Below are 25485 nucleotides of genomic sequence, written 5' to 3'. Positions count from 1 at the left end.
TTATCCAAAGCGGAACTTGAGTCTGTATTTCACTGTATTGGGATTTTTTCGAGGTGTAGACAAAGGGACCTTTGGCTTGACAGGGTTAGGTGGCTTTTTCTTTTCAGGAACGGTAACTGTGAAAGAAAGTTCTGGCTGTTCAGATTGCTTGAATCTTGGTAGAAAGTGGGTGGATATATGCTGTGGTTTCACACGCGGGCTGCAGCCTCTTTTGGCTTTCCCTCTTTTATTCAGGGCCACATACCACTCCCGCCCTGTCTTTTCAGTTCTGTGTATTGCTGAAGCATAGGTATTATAGCTGTTTTCTTGAAATCGCTCCCTGAACTTGCAGTCATCGGTAAATTTGGCCTAAAAGTGGGAAAAAGGGAAATTAAAGTTGTAGCAATATTTTTCAACATGTAACAAAGCATGAGGACTGAGAACCAAAAAGGAAATCCAAAATTTGATTGATTACTGGCCCCTCTGCTCTGTTTCCTTTTATAAAGACATGCTTGTTTCTTTCAGAGTTCCTTTATAAAATTCTTAAGTTTTGTTTCTATATTCCTACTTTACTCATCATTTATCACTATATTCTGTTCACTATACATTTGGAGGCATAATGCCAATGTATTTTCACGTGAGAACTAGAACTCTTAAATATATAGTACTTTTCAATTTATTTAATACAGCTAAATGGTTCCTGCTGCAAAAGGAACCTCAAAATTTGTACTTAAATTTTCTAACGTATTATCGAGAAAACAAAATAGGACTGTATATTAAGAAATAACTGCCTGGTAAACATGAATGAATACTTGTTTGCAGAAATAGGATCAAATTATTCATTTGAAACAAGCATACGTTTTTCACTGTTATCAGTGTAATTCGTGCTGCTGAGAGAAGGCAACATATGGCTCAATTAATATTGCATGTGCTAAAGTTCTTTAAGGAAAAAATGTATCTTTACACATGTGAAACAGGTCAGTATATCAGATTCCAAGATGAAAAAAGCCATTTGAGTCATCAGCAAGACTTCAGTCATATCTGCACAAACACACACACACACACACACACACACACAGACACAATCAGGCCCTAAAATGCCCTGGAAAAAGCAGGCAAGCAGACATGGACTGTGGCACAGCTTGATGAACAGAATTGTGACAGCAATATGCAAAAGGCTCACTGACAACAGAGAGGAAGGACATCTTAGAGAGGCAAGGTGGGCAGGAAAGCCATCTTAGAAAACCTCATTTTTGAATCGTGTCTTCAAATATAGTTACTTAGAGTTGCTATAAGGGAGGCAGGTGAAATGAGAAAGAATTTTCAGGAAGCAGAAATGAGAGCTTCAAAGATCAGTGTGATACTTTGAATCCCTCTAAGTAGTTTGGTGGTGTGTCATCCATTTGGGAGGGCTAGGAGAAAGAACCAGTGATTAGACTTCCACAGAAAGTCCATAGCAACATTGAAGGCTGTGATTTGCCATTCTGAGGAATTTGAAGACATGTAGTAGAAGACAAACTTGAGTATGGAGTCAGATGTGCCATCAAATACCAATTCTGCCAATTGTGCTCTTAATCTGCTTCTTGTCCACATGCCTTTTGACTACAGGATTATTGCAAAAAAAATCAAAATATTTGTTCTAGTATAGAGATCTATATCTTTCATCCAAATAAAATAAATCCGTAACTCCCAAGGAATTAGCAATCTCGCATGAATCTAGACTACCAGGTTTCTAATTTCATAGAGTTCTGTTTGCATAGACCTTTTGGGCTTGGGGGAAAGAAACAGTTCATCTTAATATATAAAATCTCTAAAGGCTGAGTGACTTTATATCAAACAAGAAAAGTTCTCACTGGAATAAAAGAACCCTTTTTTCCTTGCTTTTTCTAATAATGTTTTTCTAAATCATTTTTCTACAATACAGATTCCCAACATTGTAGTCTAAAAATCTGAATACTGTAAAGCAATTTACAGAGGTCCACAAAGACTTGCGCCAAGTCCTGACAATATTAGAAGAGACCCAAGTACCAGAGTAATTTCCAATAGCATATTATTACCTTAAATGTAACAGTTTACCTAAGGGACAGCCATATCGGGACTGTGAGTTTAACTTCCACCAGTCTACTGATGGTTTTCCAGATTTGGTCTCTAGCAGGCTGAAAGCAAGTGTATTATTAAAGAACTACCACATGTATGTGGAATCATCTCTTCCTGTCCTAGGCCGAGGCCTAGGCTAAGGATGATTGTGATTACATTGCTTTAGAAAATCAGTTACTGCTGCCATTTTTTATTACTTTCTTGCAAGTTAAATATAGACTTGTCTATAGCTGCGTAGCTCTCACGAGGGCTCTCTCGTTTAATTAGATAATCCCAAAGTTTTATTTTAAAATAAAAGCTACCATCATCTGGAATCTTTCTGACTTCATTAAGGACAAGCATTTTAGAAAGACATGGAACATTTTATTTAATAGAGTGGCAGGAGCTAAACCTGTAGCTTAGTGTTAGAACATTTGCCTAGCACATGTGAGAAATATTTTCTTCTTAAAATGTCATTGAGGGGCTGGGAAGGTGGCTCAGTGGTAGAGCTCTTGCCTTCCATGCTTGAGGCCCTGGGTTTGATTCCTTAGCACCACATAAGCAGGGGGAAAAAAGCCAGAAGTGGCACTGTGGCTCAAGTGGTAGAGCGCTAGCCTTGAACTGAAGAGCTGAGGGACAGCGCCCAGGCCCAGAGTTCAGGCCCCACGACTGGACCCAAAAAAAAAGAAAATGTCATTGAGGATTGGAGATGTAGCTCAAGTAATGGAGCACATGGCTCTGAGTTTCACATTCAGTTATGCAAAAGAAGTCACTAACATACACACACACACACACACACACACACACACACACACACACACACAAGTTCGCTTTAAAACCTATATCAATCCTATCCAAGAATTCCTCATGAGTGAAAACTCACCTACCATACCCCTAAAATTATTCTAACTAAAGACTTTCTCATTTTCCCCTCCAGACTCATATTGAAAAGATGTTTCTCAAAAGCAGTCCTTTTAAAGAGATGTCTGATCAGGCTGTAGAATTTTCCAGGGTCACCTAAATGTCACTAAGAGTAGAAAGCACAGAGTTCTCAGGACTCACACATTATGCAGCATTTCAGCTGTTTTAATTCCTTCCTGAACACTAGAGTAAAAGCAATCGGACTATTTTGGCTTTCTTAATTGACTTCTTATTTAATGTTTTGTCTGAAAAATTCGTCCACCTCTCACAGAACATAGTCATTTGAACAAATAGTTCAGTGAAACTTTTTTCATCAGGAGATTTAGTTTCTTCTTGAAAGATTGATTGTTCCTGTCAGGATTCCTGGTCCCTCAGGGAAGATAGTAAGCGCAAGTAGTACGTCATTGTACTCACTAACACACCTGGCATATCAGACAATCCAGTCACCATATGAATTGATTGTTAAATTTGGAAAGTAAGATTTCTATTCTCATCTTCATGTTTAAGCTCTCCTTGGAATCATGTGCCATCCTTTAATAAAACATTTGCTTCTTTGATAACAGAAATATTTCTCTAGAAAAAATGCAAGAGCTGGGATGTAGCTCAGTGGCAAAGCACTTTCCTAGCAAGCACAATGTCCTAGGTTCCATCCCCAGTACAAAAAAATGAAAAAAAGAAAAAAAAACGCACGTTGTCACTCAGTTAAGGGGTCAAATAGGGAGGTAAATGAAATTTCAAATAAACCATTGAAATTAAAACAAATCTTTTCACTTCCCTACCACCATTAGCTACCAGGACAAAAATAATCATCCAACGTTTATAAAGCATCTCTATTTTTGTTCCAAATTCAGTCTTAATAGATGTTTGACCCTAACACACACCAGGCAGTATGCTGATTGCCACTTTTATAGCGGAAAACAGCATATATTGTCCTGGTCCTGCCAAGAAAAATAAGTAGATGTATCTTAACTTATTTATCTGGATTTCTGTCTTTAATTTTCTTTCATTCATATTATACTCAACAAGCCATAATTTGAAAGTCAAAATAAAATGCTTGAATCAACTAATTCATTGTAGTTTAATATTGACATTAGTTTTAAATGAGTTTAATATTAATTTTCAGAACAAATAAGTCTTACGCAAATTGAACTGTGTTTGAATATTCAAATTATTCCAAGGAGGAAAAATACACTGCCAAAGAAATTAAATTCTTTTGTAAAAAATAGTAAGAAGATACCATCTTGAGTCTATTCATTTCTTCTTATAGTGAAAAATCCATTTTAAATAACAGATAACTTGCCAGGTGCCGGTGGCTCATGCCTGTAATCCTAACTATTCAGGCTGAGATCTAAGGATTGCAGTTCAAAGCCAGCCAGGGCAGAAAAGTCCGTAAGACTCTTATCTTCAATTAACCCCTCAAGAATCAGAGTAGAGCTGTGGTAGAATGCTAGTCTTGAGCAAAAACGCTCAGGGACAGCACCCAAGTCCTGAGTTCAAGTCTCACAACTAATAAAATAAAGTAGAAATAACAGATTCTTAATGAAAGTCATGCTGATGCCAGGTGGTTTTTCCCTGTAATCCCAGCCACAGAAGCCAGCCTGTGCTGCATATTCAGACCTTGACTCAGAAATTGTGTATGTGTGGGGGGCTGGGGGCAGGGAAGACAGGACGTTGTTGATCAAGTTTTTAAAAAGCCAAACTTAGGCAAAATAGAACATTCTAGAAAAGACTAATTCTATCAAATTGTAATTAAACAGAGGATCAATTAAACCAAATAGATAATTCTTTCTGAAACAATATTCTTAAAAATCTGTTAACAGAGATGTTTCTTATCAATGATCATATTCTATGATGATTGAGGGTCTTGTTAATGAATGAATAGGAGCAATGCAAATGCCAGTTCTCAGAACACAGTTCTCAGCTATAGAAGGGATATGAACAGTGATGCTAGACTATACTAGCATAAACCTCGGACTTTGTGAACTATTTAATCACTTTTAAGTCTCCATTTCAATTAGTTGGTTTTTTTATTTGTCTCTTTCTCCTGAGAAAACCATATTAAGAAATAATTAAGTACAAAAATTAAGATGGTACTATGGACTGTAACAAAACAATTATTGACCAAATCATGTTCTAGGCAGTTTCCTTTTGGTGTGCATATTCATGTGGCAGGTTCCTCTATCTCTATTCAGAGGCAGAGGACTTCTGTTGTGGGGTTTTTTTTTTTCCAGAAACTGCCTTAAAATGACTCCAGGAGTCAGTTCAAAATGTGGATTTTTTTCCTAAGCCTTATGTCCAAAGATTGTTTTAGTTCTTGTGAGGTGAAGAACTTAAATGTACTGCATCAGTCAGCATCCCGGGTGATTCTGATACAGGTGAAGTAAAGATCAAATCAGGAAAAAAGTAAAGGATGACAGACTCTTTCTGATACCCTTAATTGTTCCAAAAATCTAGGCTATTCAAGGCTACTACTATCAAGTAGCAGTTCACTAATTTATTTACCTTTCATAGTAATTCAGTGACTATTCAGATACTATTATTTGACTTTCAATCAGGGAAATAACAAAATCAATCCATTTAAATCCTTGTGTTTACCACGTGCCAGATTGGGCATATGACTTACGTCTAACTTCTGATTCCTAATGTCCTTTCTAATAATTATGTAGGATAACCAAATCTGTCTCTCAACTTTTTTTCAAGTCCTTCCAAGTTAAAATACTGATAAATACCAAGTGCCATTCCCCAAACCATCAGTGAAATGTAATACCATCCCTTCTTTTAGGTCAACATGCATCTCTGATGCTGCACATCAGTTCATTGAACACAAATTTCCTCAGTGAAGTCCACCTTCTCACCAGACTTGCACGGTGAAACATCACTGTATTTGATTTTGGTACTTGTATCTTGTACATACCTTTATCTGATTTGGGGAAGGGTAGACGAACAACAAAAGGGTGAGACAAAGGACAAAGGGTGAACTGAACCAACGCAACCGTGATACTCGCAAGACAGTATGTTGGAAATCAACTTTACAACTTGAGAGAGGGGTTGGAGGGGAAGGCAAATGGGAGAAAAATGAGGGAGGGGTAGCAATGTTCAATAATAAATGTACCATTACCATATATATACAACTGTAACCCCTCTATACATCACCTTGACAATAAAATTAAATTTAAAAAGCAAATTTAAATGGCAATGACAAAGCTTTGTGTGTGTGTGTGGTGGGGGGGGGGAGGGGGGGGGAAAGAGGGGGAACCAGAATTACTGGGCATCTAATTTTTACTATGTCACTGGAAACCTGTTCAGGGGAAATGATGTTTCTTTGCAAATGTCTTGCTGTAGTTTACCATCTTGACCCACAGAGTAGAGTTTACTAGATTATTTTTTTAATGATGATAAGACCTATTGTCCCATATCCACTTTCATCAAACATGCTCAGCTTTAGGGGCTGTCAACTCCTCCTTTCTGAGCTCCCAGTGCCTGAAGTCCAGCCTAGACTCTCCCCTGGGTAAGCCAGCTGGCACCCTGTGAATCCAGAAAAGGAAGGTTCTCTAGTCCTTCCTTAGGTTGATCAAGGGTGCATTCCATGCCTGTTTCGTAAACTCTGCAATTAGCCTCCTTCCAAACATGATCCTCTAAAACCTTGAGAAACAAAAATAATTCTACCACATGTTTCATTGGGATCTTTAAAATTAGCTAACATGTTTTTCCCCCAACAGGCAACAAGCAATCAAGCTTTATGAAAGAGTAAAGAGAATATGGTACTGCCTTTCCTAGGATATAGATATATAGATATCCACTGTATTTTCTTTATCCATTTACTTTTTAGAGAAATTAAACAACATGGATAGCAAGACTCTCCCCCCAAATAACAAGATTATGACTAGGAAATTCTTGCTTGCAGAGTGTGAGATTAGAAATTTGGCTCCCAAATTGGTTTTGACGAAAGGAAAGCTTAGCCTATGATGAACATTAAGTCTGGGGCCAAGCATAAAAGGTCAATACCAAGTAGGGTTTTAGAGGCTAGCCTACATAACACAGTTGCTTAAGCTCAAAATTAGGAAGAAAGAAACTGAATAGTCAACCAGTTGACAGCATATTCAGGAGGATCCGTTTAAACACTAAGTTGAATGCTTTTCAAATTCTAAGTGTTCTATATGTGTTAACTCATGTGGTTACTACAATTTTGGTCCTTTTACTATTGATAAAACCAAAGAATAGAAATACTAAATATAATGACCCAGTAAATGGTATATAGCTCAGCCTTAGGCAATCAGACTGTACACTCAACCACGCAGTCAATGGCTTTTTTCCCCCCAATGGCTTTTACTCTTAACATCAGAACCCACCTCAGAAAAATTCAGGAAACTTCTTTGAGGGTTCAATAAGGACTCACTCTGAATAAACAGGAACACACAGAGGGACAGACACAGACAGGGAAGGGCATAGTCTGAGAACGTGAAGATCAAGGATGGCCCTGACTTTTGCAGCCCTCTGGGAAGCAATTACCTCTTTCTACTCTCCATGATGCTTGACACATTTTGACAAGGAGAAGACAATAAACCTTATTCTGTAAGGAATGTTTGAAAAACACTGCATGGTAAGAACTTATATATTTAAAGTATACTAAAACTTTTAAGGAAAGTTGAAACCAATCAGGGAACCTCAGGTATGTAGACAGTTGGGGCTGAATACAAAACAAAACAAAACAAAAAAAGCTCATGGAATGACAAACTCAGCACACACAAAGAAAATGACCCCAGCATCAATGTCTCCTAAATCTAACTGCGCCATCCTAACATTGTTTTAATCTTTGTGTCCACTGACAATGAGAGCAAATGAAGACTTCTATGAACAAGGCAACTATTTTTACTTTTTTGGACGTTCTTCTGGAGAGGAGTTCCTTATGAGACACATCATTACATTGAAGAACCAACACTTAGAAAAGTCTGTGTTCAGTTCTATGGCAGATGTAGTCCCAACTCTCTAGACTCTAAAATCAAGTACTGGAGATAAAAGTGATAAATGGAAATGTTGAGGAAAGTCTAGGACAAAAAGGAGTTCGGAATCAGAGAGAGAAAGAGGAGATGGTCAGAGAGAAAAAGAAAGAGAGAGACAACAAGAAGGAAATTTGTTGCTTTGCATGTCTAAAATTTCCTACTTATTTAGCTGAGTGTTTGAATTACTCTTAGGAAGTAATTTATAGTGCTCATTTTTAACATTATGTGCAAATATTAAGTCCTGCACTTAATTGATCCTATAAATAGGTGGAAACAATGTAATTGGTTCTCAAATATAGTACATAATTTTAAGCAAACTCTCATCTACAAAGTTTTATAGTATTTAAAGAAAAAAAAGTAAGAGGGCATAGTTTTGGGTCCAATCACTTTACTTTGTAACCTTAGGAAAACAGTTCCACATCTCTTGATTCTTTCCTCACCTCATTATCTAATAAGATAGTGTGAGTGAAAGAAATTTTACAGAACTACCCCCTGCCTGGTAACTAATTAATACTCTATTGGCATAAAAAAAATAAGGTTGAAAATTGACCATTACCTATGAATATTTTCATTGTAATAGGAGAAGACTTGCCCCCAAATTACATCAATACTTCAGATTTCTAATCCTCACTTACTTTGTAAATACAACCTTATAGATACTCTATATGCCACGGTATAACTCTTAAATTACATGTCTAATGTATATTTAATCTTAGCCTTTTATGGCAACACTGTGATTGTATACAAATTAAATCTAAATAAAATAATCACATTTAAAGTTATAAAGACATATTTTCAACATGCTTAATTAGAAACTGAAAACAGGAAAGAAACCAGCTGGGCATAAAACTGATAATTACTAGGATTAATACTTATTTCTTAGATCAAATTCTTTAAAAATAAATCACTTTATAATTTAATTAGGTTTCCAGCTAGTAAAAAAAAAAAAACACAGTGCTAGTAAAAGCTCAGATAAGAGAAAGTAGGTTTGGACAATAGGTTTAAAAGAATCCACATAATCATGGGGCTTAATTTTTTTATCTACGATTCAGCTCAAAGTCACCAGAATGACTTTTTTATCAAAGAGCATTGGTGAATGACAGGAGCAAGACTTGCTTTGTAGTGTGTAAAAGTCATTATTCCATGAAATAACTTTAGCCTGCCAAGAAGAGAAAGAATAACAGATGCTGTTTTTGCATTATCTGCATTATTCCCACTAGTCCTCCTTAGACATTTGGGTCAGATTTCTAGAAATTTGTTACTTGCTTTTGACAGAGGAATCATGTATCCTAACCTCTTGGTTTGACCTTTCTAATTGGCATCCATTTATAATACTTTACTGTCTGTGGCAATTATCTTTAGCAAGTCCAAGTTTCATCTAATTTTTGCATAGACTTGTGCATAAATCAAAATTGTTTTCAAAGTGAAGATTTTTACCCACAACAAACAAAGCAATAAAAGTCCCTTCACACATATTGTACATTATTATGATTTTTAGAGTTTGAAGATGTTCCAATCTTTTACAACCTTAAAGTACACTGAGGAAAGATTAATCTGTTCAGAAGTATTTAATCATTATTTTCAAAGCCATATGTAGATTTTTTTAATTCAAATATTGTATTAAATAAAATGAAATGTCTGTCTTTCATAATTTTGTTTCTTAAGAGAAATAAATGAAAACACCAATTATATTCAATTGCTCAATCTGAATGGTTATTTTATAAGTACTATATCATAACTTGCAACAGTGCAATAATCAGCTCAGAAAATGAAAAAGAAAAATTATAATTCTGCCAGTAAGTGAGTTCAGAATCTAACAAGTTTTCAAGCTCTTTAAGTAAACCAAGACTGGTAAATTATAGTATTTATATTATATATAACTTATTACATATGATAATAGGTAATATTTATTGAGTATTTAAACTATCAAGTACTGTTTTAAGCACATAATACATATTGCTTCCTTTAAATAACTACAGAACTCGCTCCATCGCTACAGTATTCTTTAAAAATTATTGGCAAATCACCTCTGGATGCTAAGGAATGGAAAGTTGCAAAGTCTTATACATAGAACCAAGAAGAAATCTCACTGAAATTGTAAAGATCTATAAAATTAAAAAAATACAAATAAGTTTAAGTTGGTTATACTATTAATTGAAAATCATCAAAATACTTTGAAAATTTGGAGAGTAATATTTTGGCCATCTATTTAATACAAACTAAAGAAAATAAAGAACTGACACAGAAATACCACAGGGAAAAAAGCTTAAATCCCTTCTAAGTGTCATGAATATTAATACAAATAAACAAATTCTGAGAGTGGGAAACTTAATCTAGACATATTTTGTTAACTTTTAAATATCTCATATTTTCCAGTTGGCTGAACGTTTTCATAACAAAGCAAAGAAATAATTTATAGATTGATCATAAAATATAGAAGTGCAGCCGGGCGCCAATGGCTCATGTCTGTAATCCTAGCTACTCAGGAGGCTGTAAACTCAGGATCGTGGTTCAAAGCCAGCCCAGGCAGGAATGGTCATGAGACTCTTATCTACAATAAACCATTCAGAAAACTAGAAGTGGCGCTGTGGCTCAAGTGGTAGAGAGCTAGCCTTGATCTGAAGAGCTCAGAGACAGCACCCAGGCCCAGAGTTCAAGCCCCATGATTGACTATACATATATATATATGTACGTATATATATATACACATATATATATGCATATATATATGTATATATATATATGGAGAGAGAGAGAACACTGAAATTTTTTTCCTTTTTTAATTGTGAAAATACCATACAGAGGAGTTTTTAAGAGCAAAATTAGTCTTTAATAGCCATTATATTTGATATGACAAAAATACAAAATAAAATATAAAAGTTCTCAAATTCATCAATTTTCCCTATGAGATATCTGAGTTAATCATGGTTTCTCCCTTACTAACGTTTTTAAGGTAACATAACTACTTTCACTCATGTTTCAGTATCATGAGTCATTTACAAATTTAAATAAGCACTAAACACACATGCCATCACATCAACCTGTAAAATTAAACTGCTATATAATATCTTATTACCATAATAGCTCTCTCTCTTCCTTGGGCCTTTCTAAGAAATAAAAGGTATCAACTATTCTGAGAGGGCTATTTCCAAATGCATTTACCTCTGAAATTTTGGCAGGTTATATAATACCTTTACAAAAAAAACTCAAAATATTTAAATGATTACTAATAGACATGCAAACAGTTCTCTTGGCTATAAGTATGTATTATATTATAAGAAAAAATTTTAAATTCTCTGAGCATGTTGTCAGCCTTATCAACTAATTGGGAAGTCACTTCATAGCACGTTACAAAAGTAAAATCTTCATAATACCTTTAGCAAATATAAATGATTCTACTTACACTTGCATGGAGTTTTCCTTTTTTTGACATCGCTAAAAATTTGTTGCTGAAAACTCCTCGTATTCCTACAATCCCCTGAGACACAGCAAATATTTCCAAAATACCTAGGATGACAGAAATCCCAAAATAAAACACAAACTCTTCTACATATCCTTGTGAAGAATTAAATGTCTACATATGCTTTATTACTGCAAGTAAAAACATAGTACTTAAGACACTTATTTTTTGTGCTATTCACTATGTTAAAATGGCTTGCATTCAAGTATACATTTATGATGATTCATTTCAAAGTTTAAAAGTTTGGTTCTGCTTCATCAGTACTTCCTATTTTTATTGTACATAACAAGTTGCTTTTAGTAAAAAAAAAAAAAAGTTTGATAATAGACTATTTTCAAGTTCTAAAAGAAAAGACATCTTCTAACTCTTAAAAACTAATTTGCATTCATTATAATTGGCACTGAAAACAATATACCACTTTAAGTATAAGCCATTCCAAAGCCTGAAAAAGAGCTGTAATTTACATAAAATAAATCCCTCTTCTCAAATTATCGCAAATTAAAAGTATATGCCATACATAATTGTTTCTGGTGGTTCCCTTAAATTCTACACATACCAAGATACTGAAAATGTAATAACTTGAAATTGTTGTCTCAGTGAAGTGTTTGATGGATTATGCTTTGAGACACATTGCATTTTAATCATGTCCTAAAAAATTAATAGATACGTTATTTCATTATTGTTACTATTTTGTAACTTTTGACATAGGTAGTTTTAGTATGTCTTTCTCCTTTAGTATTGCAAAATCCACATCCTGAGTCATGAGAATTGCTCACCACAATTCAAATATTTTAAGATAAAAGTCACAATCATATACATATAATTGGGAAGGCTGCTCATTTAGCATAAAATCACATAGAATTTTATATGAGAAAGCATAATGTTTTGTTAGTTACCTGAAATTGCAATAAGTAAACACATAAAACAAAGTTCACTAGACCTAAGAAAGAATCTTTATTAGAAGGAACAAAGGGAAGCAGGAAAAAAGGAAAAGAAAGAGGGAAGGATAAAGAATATCCCAAAATGTTAATGTATACTGCTTAAAGCATTTATACTAAAATTATATATCAGTAGAACTCTAATACATACAAAATTCATTTGACAAAAAAGGAGTATATATAATGTATATGAATAAATTTTGAGCAAGTGCATACCACAATGAAAACCGAGCACCTATAATTGTAACAAATACTGCTGCTTACTTGGTTTCTTAAAAATAATTGGTTAGAAAGTACATGGAGAAAGGGAAATAACTCAAACAATACTTTCATTACGAATATTCTTGGCTCAGAATAAATAAAACATATCTTAGGAAAACTTTGGCTACAACTTAGGGTTTTTTCTTTTCTTTTCTTTTTCTTTTGTGCCAGGCCTGAACCCTAAGAGCTGTCCTTGAGCTTTTAGGCTCAAGTCTGGCACTCTACTACTTGAACCACAGCTCTAGTTTTTGGTAGTTTTTGTTGCTATTATAATAGTCTCATGGACGTTCCTGCCTGAGCTGGCTTCAAACCACGATCCTCAAATCTCAGCTTCCTAAGTAGCTAGGAATAGAGCCATTAGCAACTGGCTTCCAGCAATAACAATAAAATATTTATTTTTATGGAAAAAGGGAGGAAATAAGTTACTTTTACTTTAGTAAGAAACTAATTAAAAAAAGATGCCCCATACATCTTTTCCTCCAGAATGTTTTAAAAATGCTGTTTGCATTAGAATTTGTAACAAAAGTTGTCCAACTGTGATACACACACAAAAGATTTCAAAGAATTGTCACTGTATCATATAGCAAAGTACATAGACTACATTTTTAGTTAATTATACTACTCTACAGATATATAAGCTCTACTTACTTTATATAAAATATAAGTTACTTATATAAATATAATTGCATATTTCATATACGTATTTAAAGTATTTTATAAAAATGCAAATTAAGTAGTGTAGTTACAACCATTAAATTACCAATCAACCATGTTAGCATGTCACTGTATCATATAGCAAAGTACACAGACTACAATTTTAGTTAATTACACTACTCTACAGATATATAAGCGCTACATACTTTATATAAAAATATAAATTATATAAATATGATTGCATATTTCATATATGTATATAAAGTATTTTATGCAAATGTAAATTAAGTAGTGTATTTACAACCACTAAATTACGAATCTACCATGTTAACATAGTGTATTTAACTTTACAAAGTTAAATTACAAAGGCATAATATAATAGCATTGCTAAAATATGCCCAGAACATCTGATACAAGAATGATATTGTGAACATTACATATTTATTTTAGATATTTTGAAGAGCATGATTTGCTTGTGAATTCTGTATAAACATTTGTTGTCAAAAACAAGACAAGAAAACATAAAAAAACTTTCTATGTGCGTTGATAAATACAAAGGAGACAATGTGGAGCTGTTTGAAAAGTAGACTAGGCTACTGCTGATGTATGCATTGTTGGATGCATTGTTAGAAGTTTTTATTTCATTCTCTGGAAAATTATCTGGCATGATAAATGCAAATCAATTGTATATTAATGAAAAGTATATGATAATACTAACAAAAACCCTTCTCATAAGCATGTGTTTTCAAGCTGACTTTCAAGATCAAGATAAAAGGGCTTTATAAATACTTAATAAAAATGCTACTTCTTATATGTTATTTTTAAAAGAAAACTCATTTTGACCCATTTAACTTGCATATGTAAATACATTGTGTAATCTGTGTATATACAGAGTATATAACTTCCATTGCAATGAATTCTATAGACTGTGTGAGATTTTTTTCCTAATAAATTTCTGTGTATAAATGAGTTCTTACCAGAGGATAGAAAGATCTGATAATTTTAAGAAATTGAACCAGAAGCTTAAAAACAAATGTTTATACAACATATTCTATTTATTACAGTGAAGAACAGTAAACAGAGAAAAGATGCACTTAAATTTTTTTAATTATTTTTCATGCAAGCAAACATCAGTATTGATGTTTTAAATGTTAATGTAATTATGGTTTAAAATTGGACTCACTATTAAGATTATGACACCGCAATATCAGAAATGCTTTCACATTATCTTATTTTCTAGAATATTGGTGTAAAATCTATCTGCCTCACAATGTAACTTCCTGCTCCCTTTCCTGAAATATAGCAGGCTATTTTACTTATTCTACAATACTTCATACAATACCTCAATAGCTCATTGGAGAATTGCTCATAGTACTTTAAGCCCATGTACATTATACTGCCCATTTATAAATTCCAGAAAACATTTCTCTACCATTGACTTTTTTATGACTTAGCATTGGGGGGGGGGGGGGAGTGTCAGTGAAAATCCATAGTGTTTGCCTTATGAGTGCCAAGATCGTATACTTCAGCAAAGTCATATAAGATAAAGCTTGTCTCACAGATCATAGTCAATGGCTGCCTGAAGCTTCAGTTGTCTTCTCTGACACTCAGAATCATTTTCCCTGCTTCAAGACAACTGATATGTATTCATATAGGGACATGTGTTCTGGTTACTGCTCTTTTGGTCATCTCCTAGTTGATGGTGGGGCTGCTTCCATATAAATTAACTCACAAGAGAGTAGTAGTGATGGTGTGTTATCTTCCCTAAGGTATTCATGTTGAGGAGAACTAAAAGAAGGGGGTCAATAATTAACACAAGGAAGTCTCCCTTGGTAGAATTTCAGAGTGGACATCTAGGTGGAGAGAGAGGCAAGAATTTCTTGGTGCATCTGAGATTACATACCCAGTTTATTCTACTTAATTTAATTTTACTTAGTTTAATTTTATTTATTTTAAATAAACTTATTAAGGAAATTTAATTCAATAAGAAAACACATGTAGGTATTTTGTTTTACCTTAATCCTATTCAGATTACTAATATAGAAGTACTCTTGATGACAATAGAGTTACAGACTTGATGACTAAATTTAGAATAACATAGATACCCCATTTGTACAGAAGCTTCAAACTGCTCATCTAAAAATTCCTAAAGAAGAATATTTTAAAACTGAAGTTTCTTTACATGCATCCATGTAATAATAGGTATGCTATGCCAATTTATCAAATCTGAGATTTATTTAGTAACAAAATTTCCGCTTGAGCTCCAAACAATTGATTCAATCCTGGTTTATAAAGGCCTGGTTTATCAAGGTTTATGTGGTTTATCAAGGGTTAATGACTAATGACACCAACTAATAGCAATCCAGAGTTTTTAAAAAATTAGTAAAATTTAGAGTTTCCATCATAAAAATGTAAATGAGATCTTTTACATTCTCTGTGAATGCTCTGGCTTACATAGCCATAAGTTTCAACTTTTCCTCCCTGGATTGAGTCACTTGATTTCTTAATTTTACTAGTACCAGGTAAGTCAACTGGAACATTAGGTCATAAAGATACTTGGAAGCATGGAAGTTAAATAAATCGGTTTGTTCCTGCACAATGGTTGGATTATTCAGTTTTCCTATTTATTTTCTTATGTATTTTGTCTTATTTATTTTCTTCATCTTTCCCTAATATTTCCTCATAATAAAAGATTTTTTGCAATAAGTGTGTTTTTCTTTTCTATTTTTAAAACTTGGGATCGTTATTGTTTAAAAGAAATTAAGACTGGACTAAGTGACACATCAAACTAAAGAAATCATATTTTAATATGTATGAGCAGACTATAGTTCTGATTATAAAACTAGAAAATATTCACAATTTGAAAAAATATTTATTGTTGAATGCAAACTGTGAATATACAGATATTCATTCTGTCTGACAAATAAAATTACTGGGCTTAATAGCTACTAGAGTGAAATTCCAGGGCAAAATGTTCACTTTTTCTGAAGTAGCTGGCTTATAGAAAAGAAGAATATCAATTTTCTATTCTTGCTAACTCTCTGACAGTAGTAGAACCAGATGATAATGAAAAACCAATCTATCCTCTCTGATCCTTGACACAGCTCACCCAGCCTCTCTTGTAAGACGCAGTATTTCTTCATATGCTCTAAGCAAAAGTCCATGACCAACACCACAGTTTATATAATGTCCGGAAACTATCCAGGGCTATCTTCAAAGAGGTGAATGACCAACTGCAATTAGCAAGCTGTTGCTGCTTCTTTTTCATAGCTATCTTAGGACAGAGACCCTATTTAACTTTCTCAATTATATACCAACCTACTCAATAGAAGATTGTGCTATAAAGTCTTAATTGAACAACGGTAGTAAAATTTTACAAAGCAGTATTGACCCGCCAACCATCACAAAGCAATCACTATGACTTGAAAATTTTAAGACATACTTTCTCCTGTGAAAACAAACAAATGAAACAACAAAAGCTAGCACCAAAATAACCATATTTCGTGCAGTGTGTCTTCTACAACAAGTGCACGAATGGACAAATAAGTGAATAAAAGCAATTCATGTGAAAGACACAGACTGAACACTGGATTGTTTTGAACACTAATACATTAGGAAAGAGTTAATTACATTTTATGCAGTCACTGTTCAGGTGACATTCCTGCTCTTTTGAAGACATTTTTTAAGATGGTTTTAAAATAAGTTGTATTTTGTTAAAAAGCAGATAATGGGTCAATGTCTTCTTTAGCTGAAATGCTTTACTTTGTTGATCAGTTCTTCCCCACTAGCAAGGCCTAGCTATAAAATCTTTAATTGCAGTGTCTTTGTAGAGGAAAGGGTAAATGTTTTGGGAATGTGCCTTGTTTTGAGAGATCCCTAGACACATTGATTTAGTTCCTGGACTCCAACTGCTGCTTGCTGCCTGGTCACTTTGGGACTTTCCTTAAGCACACAAAGGTTATCCTGGGCTGGCACTGATTTCATAGATAAACTACAAGAACAGAATAGGGAGGGTTTTTTTTTCCTGAAAAGAAGAGGGAAGATTTCTCAGTACAGAATAAGCTCAGGTGTCTGACAATCTACAATGTGAGACAGATAAATAGAAATACACAAATACAAGTAATCTTCTGTGTTTCTAAGTCTCAGAAAACTCACCTTCACTGGAACAGATTGTTCTTTTTTTTTTTTTCCTCCCAAAGATGGGAGTTATTTGATAGGACGAAATGAACTTTAAACCCCGAAAATAGGTTTCTCTGAGGAGCTTAGGGTGTTGCATGTGGCCCACCCTCTTCTGAGTGCTCAGATTCACCTCAGTGTGTGTGTGTGCCTAAACCAGCTGGAATCTTAAAACCTAAAAGACTAAACACATGCAATGCTCAGAAGATGAACCTGCTCCTATCCTGGTAAGAAGCATTAGGACTTTTGCTCCTTGCCCCCTAACCCTTCCAGAGACTTGTCAGCCAACCTCCCCCCCCCCCCCCACTGATGTTTACACCCCGGAAAGAAGCACTTCATGGGCCCCTGCTAGACTGTCAGCACTCCTTGAAGCCTGCACTGCTGGCTCCTCCTGAATAAGAAGCCAAGTACACCAAAAAGGCCTTTGACAACAAGTTAGGTACACTTGTGAGCTAAGCCGCTGACAGCAGGGCAGGTGACTGTGCCTAGCATTCTATTTCCTGGCCATATTTCCTCTCTTCCTGGGTATCCCAGAGGCCCTAGCTGCGCTTTTTATATGGCTGACTAATCTCACCTCTCTCTCCCTTCCCCCCAAGAAAAGCAATCCCCAAGCCACCCTTCAACCATCTTTCCCCTCAGCTTCCTAGAGGCAGTGTGAGACATGAGAGGAGCACTTGTGATGCTCTAGAAAGTTAGTGGAAGGAAGAAGAGAGACAGACAGACAGACAGAGAGACACAGAGAGAGAGAGAGAGAGAGAGAGGGAGGGAGGGAGGGAGAGAAGGAGGGAGGGAGGGAGACTAATGGGGAAACCCAGAAAGACAATGTATAACTTGTTTTCATCTTTAAAAGTTCTGCACCCATATCAAATTGACTGTATTAGACAGTATTTTGTTTAAATAAATAACTTCCCTCTCATTGTCCTTGGGGACCAATGAAAAGCTGTCCAGCCTTCTCAAGGTCTCAACACACTAAACATCGCTAAACCCAATTCCTGGAGTTAGTAATCACAATGTTCATCATGTCTTCTCAGAACATACCCAGTTTTCCAGACCTCACTGCCTTCTTTCAGACAGGAACCTCTGCTTCCCATATCTATATGGATCTATCCATCTAGCCAAATATAGATACGGATAGCAAAATAGATGACAGACAAATCAAACGCATGTGCACATAGACATCTACACATTTAGGTGTATGCATATGCTCATACGATACTAATTGGGGATTCACGGTAGCACTTAGAGCAAAGAAGTATTGGAGTTCTCACTCCTCAAACAAACCGACCAACCAACTTAAGCTATGCATAGGAAAACGTGATGCACTTTGACTCCTAGTGACAAACGCCAGCCCCAGCCTCGTTTGTAAGCCGAAGGTGAGAAATTGTTGGAGAAGGAAGGAAGTGCCGGAGAAGGGGAAGCTTTTCTCTAGGAGGGTTAGAAGCTCATCTTTGGGACCAAGGCATCCTGGCAGCAAGGTGCCTGTCCGGGAAAGAGCCTGTGGGTAACCTGCACCTCCAAAATCGCCGTGGCTCATGCCCAAGCGATGGGTGCGTGTGCGCCATCAAGACGCATCTCCATCCAGGCTCTCCCCGGCAGTTTTCTGGGACCAGCGGCTGCGTCCCAGAAGCTGGGGCTCCAGGATGTGAATCCGGGAATGCCCAGCCGCGTGCCCTGCTGCCTCTCTTACCATCCCGCCTAGCACAGGTTTGGAAGGAGAGCAAACAACTTACTTAACATATTGGCTTCGTGGGAGCCATTGACTTTGCCATCCGGGTAGATCTGCAGATGGAACCCGATGCCCACTCTGCAGTAAAGGCTGCCGGTGCGACGCCCCGAGGGGCTCCACTGGAAGCTGCCCTGCTCCGCGCCGCTCCCCGGGCTGCCCGAAGACGCCAGGGAGGCGGAGGAAGAGGAGGCAGAGGAAGACGAGGACCAACGCGTGCTACTACTATTCCCACGGTTGCCGGAGTCCCCCGGGTTCTTGTCCGTGACAGCCGATCCGAGTTGCCCTTTGGGGGCCAGACGCTTCTCCCCGTGAGCCCAAGCACTGACGATCAGGTGGCTGAGGAAGAGGAGGAAGAGGAAGGGCAAGCTCATGCTTCCAGCCGCGGGGGTCCTAAGTGCATCTTGTAGGGTTGCTTCTGGGCTCTGTAGCCCCCGCGCGGCTGCGAGCCTCTGGCGCTGCCTCCCTCGCCGCCCTGGGTGGACATAGCCTCGGGGAAGAGAGAGGGAGAGAGAGAGAGAGATGAGAGAGAGAGACGAAAGAGAGAGAGAGAGAGAGGCCACCCGAGCGGATCTCGCGCTGGCACAGGGATATTTATAACGCCAGTGATCTCACTGCTCCGTGAACGCCTGCGAAGCTTCCCCTCACCCCGCTTTGTGTACTCACTGGGGCCGGTGCGGGGAGGGAGCCTCTGGGTCCCCGGGGGCGGGGAGGGGGGTGTGCAGGAAGGAGGAGATGGGAGAGAGTGAGTGGGAGGAGAGGCCGGCTGCACCCCGGACGCTGGGTGCGCCCACACCAGGGCCGCGCACCCCAAAGCCGTTCTCAAGCGCCACGCCGCCGCCACCTCCCTCTCCACCTGGACCCAGACACCGCGACAACCCACACCGCGCGCGGAATTCGGTTCCCAGTTGAGTCCTCCAGGGACCTAGACAGAAACCTGGAGGGGTTTGGGGGGGGCGGGGAGAGGGGGAGATGAAGGGACTGGGAAGGGGGGTGGGAAAGTGGGAATCGGGCTTGCCTCTTTTGCCACCTCTACCGCGCACAAGTGTCCCGGCAGGCAGTGCACGCTTCACTACCCGGTGCCCTGATGTCTTTCCAGATTGCTCTTCCTTTTGCCAGCTAGATCCCATCAGCTCCTCCTCCCCACTGCCCCCCTGGCAAGGGATCCCAGTTGCTTTCGGAGAGAACCAAACCCGAATTCTCAACTCCACTTGAGAAAGCTTTGGAGTGGCGGCTTGGGAGACTAGGACGGTTTGTTGTTGTTGTTGTTGCTGCTGCTGGTTTATTAATAAGCCCAAGCATGGGTACATTCAGCGTTTCGAAAACCACTATGAATCACTACGCCACGACTGGAGCTGCTTTCCTATCGCAAACTCTCTCTCGGTCTTATTCTCTCTCTGGAACTTATTCCTCATTTGTTTGTCCTTCTAGGACATCGAATGTGTGTTCAGGAAGGTGAGTGCAGATACTGTACACGCATACCCGGGCTCGCCCATGCTCAGGTCCAGGCAATGGGGACTGGATTGGATACCAGCACGTGTCTCCACCGCCCAGTTGTCCCCTGGCGCTGCAGGATCCCTTTGGCAGGAAGGATTAGCTAACAGCCCGCCTAGGCTTACTCAGACATGCCACGGAAGGGAGGACCGACCCCAATGAATGATTAATGACCGGCACACTGGATTCCAACTTCGGGAAACCTGAGAACAGAGAATTCCCCCCCCCGCCCCCCCCCCCCCCGCCCCATGCAATACCCTGTCTATTATTTATCTGAGAAATATACCTGACTTGCATTCTTGGAATATTTCTGCCTGAAAAACATAACTGAAGCGTTTGAAAATGAAGCTATGATACATTCTTCATTGGTCATTTTTAATGAAAAGCCTGTGATATTGACTCATAAGCCAAAGAGAGGGCCCGATCCATTATTGAGTATTCACTTAAGATGTCTTATCTCAGTAATGAAAAGCATATCCAATCTTCCACAAACAAAGTACTTAGCATGGAGGAAGCTGTTCAAAAACAAAGTCACCTGGAATATTGGATGAAGTCACTGTGCAGAAGCCAGGGCCTATATCATACACAGAAGTACACAGCACCTGGCGGGCTATGTAAAGCACTGTCAAATGGAACCTTCTTTCTGCTGGTACAGGTGCATGCTGTGTGCTTCTGGATTCTAGAGTCTGTGGAATAGAGGATGTTTTCACTGAGATGAAATAAGAGTGTGTCTGTCTGTTGTGGGTAGTGCTTCAGTGTGATTAAACTCTCAGAATAAGAGGAGGTGGGCTGTTAAACTGTTAAACTCTTATAGTAGGGAGAAAGTGCTCACACAAATCCCCATTTGGAGCACACAAGTAGAGTAGATACTATCACTTTTTTAAATTTATGGCAAAACTACATTGAGGTCCTTAAAAAGTGCTGCGAAGACTGACCAGTGAGACTGTGAAGACCACAGAAGACCTGTCAATGAGGTATGCTCCCTCTAAGGCTGCATGGTGATAACACAACTTCCAACCCAACTACTAGGCCATGTGTGCAGTTCCAGTCTTGCCAAGTCTGTGTTCAGCATTTGAAGAGACAAAAAAAAAATCTCATTTGAACCCTAGGCTCTGGTGGCTCACACCTACAATCCTAGCTACTCAGGAAGCTAAGATCTGAGGATTGCTGTTCAAAGCCAGCAGGAAAGTCCATGAGACTCATCTCCAATTAATCACCAGCAAACTGGAAGTGGAGCTATGGCTCAAAGAGATAGAGTACTAGCCTTGAGCAGAAAAACTCAGGCCCTGAGTTCAAGCTCCACAACCCTCAACGCCCCCCCCCCCCCGAAAAAAACTCATTTCAGTATCTTGGCTACTCTTGGCTACCCTGGCTGCCTTTCTCCTACAAATTCTACCCTAAAGAGAACATAGATGTATACCACATTTCTGGTAGGCAATTGCCCAAATCCTCTTACTAGAAACATTCTACTATCTCAAGGATGTCTGGATAAGCTTCCCATAACTAAGACATACAGGTGTGCTCACAGCTGATCCACTATTCACTCATTCCCTTTCTTGGGGCCAGAAAGCAAGGTATAGAGAAGGTTCATGCTCCTAGTTAGATGAAGATAATGGTCCTAGAAGACTAGTGTCTACTCACTACCACCTAACACTACCACCTAACCACTCCCCTCAAAAAAGAAAACAAAAACCACAAAGAGGGCTGGGAAGGTGGCTCAGTGGTAGAGCGCTTGCTTTGCATGCCTGAGGCCCTGGGTTTGATTCCTCAGCACCACATAAGCAAAAAGAAAAAAGCCGGAAGTTGCGCTCTGGCTCAAGTGGTAGAGCGCTAGCTTTGAGCTGAAGAGCTGAGGGACAGCGCTCAGGCCCAGAGTACAGGCCCCATGACCAGACCCAAAAAAAAAAACAACACAAAGAACTCACAACCACCTAACAGAACACACACACACACACACACACACACACACACACACACAATCCACACACAAAAAAACTATCCAGTAGGTTAACCAGGTTTACTTATTGCAGCCTTGATAGTCTACAAGCTCTATCACTTCAGGCTATCATTTCTACACCCCCAGCATCTGAGTTTTCCTTCCAAGATTCCTGTCTCCCTTGAGGAAATCCTGGAAGGGAAATTCTTTATCATCTGGTTTCTAGATGCATTATTCTACTCTATGTCTAGAATCTAAACAAACAAAGAATGAAAGAAAAGAGACATGAGATAAAGAAATCCATGCCTAAAGTTCCCTTCACCCAAGGGCCAAGCTCCCCACCCACAACTCTCCTCTGGTTATAGGAAGATGCCAGGGCACACATCCTAAAGTACATGGAGGGAGAAGCTGTGATGCACAAGAGCAGACAGTGGGATAGAATGAGAAATCCAGGGTTGTGCAAACCAGTCCCAGGAGGCTCCTAAGCTGCAGCAGGTTGCTGCAGTGCCAGGTTTCTGTTCCAAAGCCTCGGTCCAGCCAGATCGCTGCTCCTGGAGGTGTGAACATGCTGTTGAGTTTATCTGCTCTGTGGTTTTCCATGCTGTGCAACGGGAAGGCCAGGACTCTTTTCCTCTGTTTGATCTCAGCAAACAAAAGCTCAGGGGTTTACAGCAAGTTCTGGAAAATGGCTTCAATCCTGGCTTTAATAAAGAACTCTTGCAGGCCCCCTACTTCTTGTTGCCTTTCTATGCTAGAGGCTGTGTCCACATAACAATAGGTAATACTTTTTGCTAACTACATCTTGGTGATCTCCCAACGACCTCTAATTTCATATAATTTTAAATGGAGGTGCTGTGGACTGAATGTCTGTGTTGCTCCCAAATTGCTGTTGCACCGCTAATCTCCAATGTGATGGTATTGGGAAATGGTGCAGTATTTAGTTAGGTTATAGAGTCCCTAAAACAGGATTGATGCCCTTGGAAGAAGAGACCAAGGAAACATCTGGCTTCACCCCCACCCTTGCCTACCAGATGAAGAACTCGTACAGAGTATCCTCACCAAAGCCTGGCTGTGGTTATTACCTTGATCTCAGATTTTGCAGACACCTGAATTGTGTGTGTGTGTGTGTGTGTGTGTGTGTGTGTGTGTGTGTGTGTGTGTGTGTGTGTAGGCTTCTTGTTTAAAATCCTCCTGGCTTTGGTATTCTTGTCACAGCTGCCTAAGAAAGGCAGATGCACATTTGCCTCGTAGACAGAGTGGGAACTAACCTGTGGAGTCCTCAGTCCACACTGGTTCCAGGACCCTCAGCTTCCTCCAGGTCTGGCTTCCCTTCCTAACAGCCCAGTTGGCAGCAGCTACAACAGCAAATAGCCTGTGGCTAAAGGAGCAGGCTGAGCAGGTTGAGAAGGGTGGGACAGGCTGGCTATGTGAGAAGAAAACAGCAGAAAGTGAAGTGTGGTTTGAAGAGTTTACACCTCTTTCCCTTTCTCCAGAGTCCACTGCTTTTCTCCAAAGAGGGAGCCATGAGGCAGTGGCCACTGAGAAATAGCCATGGGTACCCACTTTCTGCTATTTGGGTAATGCCAAATAATAAAGTAGCCTTAGTTGCTAAATGGAGGTCTTTTGTGACCCAAATGAGCTCATTTTTCCCCCTATCAACTCCTGTATTTTCCACTAATCTAGTGGTGAGGTTTGCTTTAGCTTGTGGTACATCCATGTACTGGGTCCCAAAGCACTACAGACCTCAGTTCCTTACTGTGCCATGTCTGATTGCAGAGAAGCATTTGTTCTTAAAGTAGAAAGCCAGCCATAGGGCTCCCTGTGCGTGTTTCACAACATGTCATGATTGAACCCCATGCTACCTGCTCTCCCTCCAAAGCAAAGCCCATTCTGTCCTTTGTAATTGACTTTGCTATTGGTTCTAATAGCAGAGGGATTTAGGCATATGTGCAACTATGTAGTGTTTCCAGTCTAAATTTCTTCTTCTCATTCCAGTAGCTGATGCAAATGAAACAGTGAGTGAACCCTGAGGAGAAAAAAAGTGTTTTGCTGGGGACAGTGACCTGTGCTACACTTCTGTAGGCCCCACTACCCTATCTGGAAGAGAAGGATCATACCTAGATAGGAGACCCTATTTCAAAAAGGGAGAAAGAGGGAGAGAGACAGATAGACAAACAGGCGACAGACACAGAGAAAGACAGGGAGAGAAAGGCAGAAAGAAGAGGGAAGAGGAAAGCAGAGAGAGAAGGGAGAAGGGAGGAGGGAAGGGGGAGGAGGGAAAAGAAGGAGGGAGGAGGGCAGAGGCAGGTTAGTGTATATTCAGACTGTATGTAAAGAATTTACCTAATGCAATCCACCCTGCTGTCTGCCTTGTCTTTGAAGCAACTTAAGGGAGGGATTGAAGACTTCACAGCATTTTACAATCACAATTTCTCTTGGTTGCAAATGAAGCAATTTCCTGCTGGGAGCCAGAGGGGCAACACAGTGAAACTTTTTGTGGTCATCACTGAATAAAGAAGCATTGTTGTTTGCTTATGACTTTGCTTCCTCACTTTTCTCCTGGGTTTGTATAATCACAAGTAAATTGTAAGGTCCCCAAAGGTAATCTCCTTTTGGTATATACTGCCTTGTAATCTCCAAAATGCATGATAATGTAAATCCTACGTGAAGATCCTAGCAAAGAATGGCTTCAGAAGCTGCTACATAATCGTTTAAATATCTTGCTCCCCTTACCCCAAGGAGTGAGAACTTTTGCATTTAAAAGTGTATTGTAATACTGGCTGATTTGCTGTCATTTCTTCAAGTCATGAGGCCTGAGGATTTAGAAGAGTAGTGTAAGTGTTTGTGTGTGAGTGTGTGTGTATGTG

At 38.7% G+C, this 25485-nt stretch overlaps 1 protein-coding gene across 1 annotated transcript; it reads right to left on the bottom strand.

The window, feature by feature from the left end:
- Fgf5 (fibroblast growth factor 5) lies at positions 1-19562 on the bottom strand. Its single transcript, XM_042678427.1, has 3 exons — positions 19196-19562; positions 11380-11483; positions 1-348 (listed from the first exon to the last, which is right to left on the bottom strand). The coding sequence occupies exons 1-3, from the start codon at positions 19560-19562 to the stop codon at positions 1-3; spliced, it is 819 nt and encodes a 272-aa protein (XP_042534361.1).
- Positions 19563-25485: the final 5923 nt, after the last annotated feature.

Source organism: Dipodomys spectabilis, unplaced genomic scaffold (genome assembly GCF_019054845.1).
Source record: "Dipodomys spectabilis isolate Male_0828 unplaced genomic scaffold, ASM1905484v1 ptg000043l, whole genome shotgun sequence".
In the NCBI taxonomy this organism is placed as follows: Eukaryota; Metazoa; Chordata; class Mammalia; order Rodentia; family Heteromyidae; genus Dipodomys; species Dipodomys spectabilis.
The sequence above is the reverse complement of the archived record's forward strand: the minus strand, read 5'-3'. Positions and strand labels throughout refer to the sequence as shown.

What these genes read in the sequence shown, in the direction of transcription:
- Fgf5 (XM_042678427.1), bottom strand. Translation starts at nt 19,562, where the DNA reads ATGAGCTTGCCCTTCCTCTTCCTCCTCTTCCTCAGCCACCTGATCGTC. An exon ending in CCACGAAGCCAATATGTTAA is followed by an intron (nt 11,484 to 19,195) that starts GTAAGTTGTTTG and finishes CTGTCATCCTAG; the next exon opens with GTATTTTGGAAATATTTGCT. An exon ending in AAGGAAAACTCCATGCAAGT is followed by an intron (nt 349 to 11,379) that starts GTAAGTAGAATC and finishes TCCCACTTTTAG; the next exon opens with GCCAAATTTACCGATGACTG.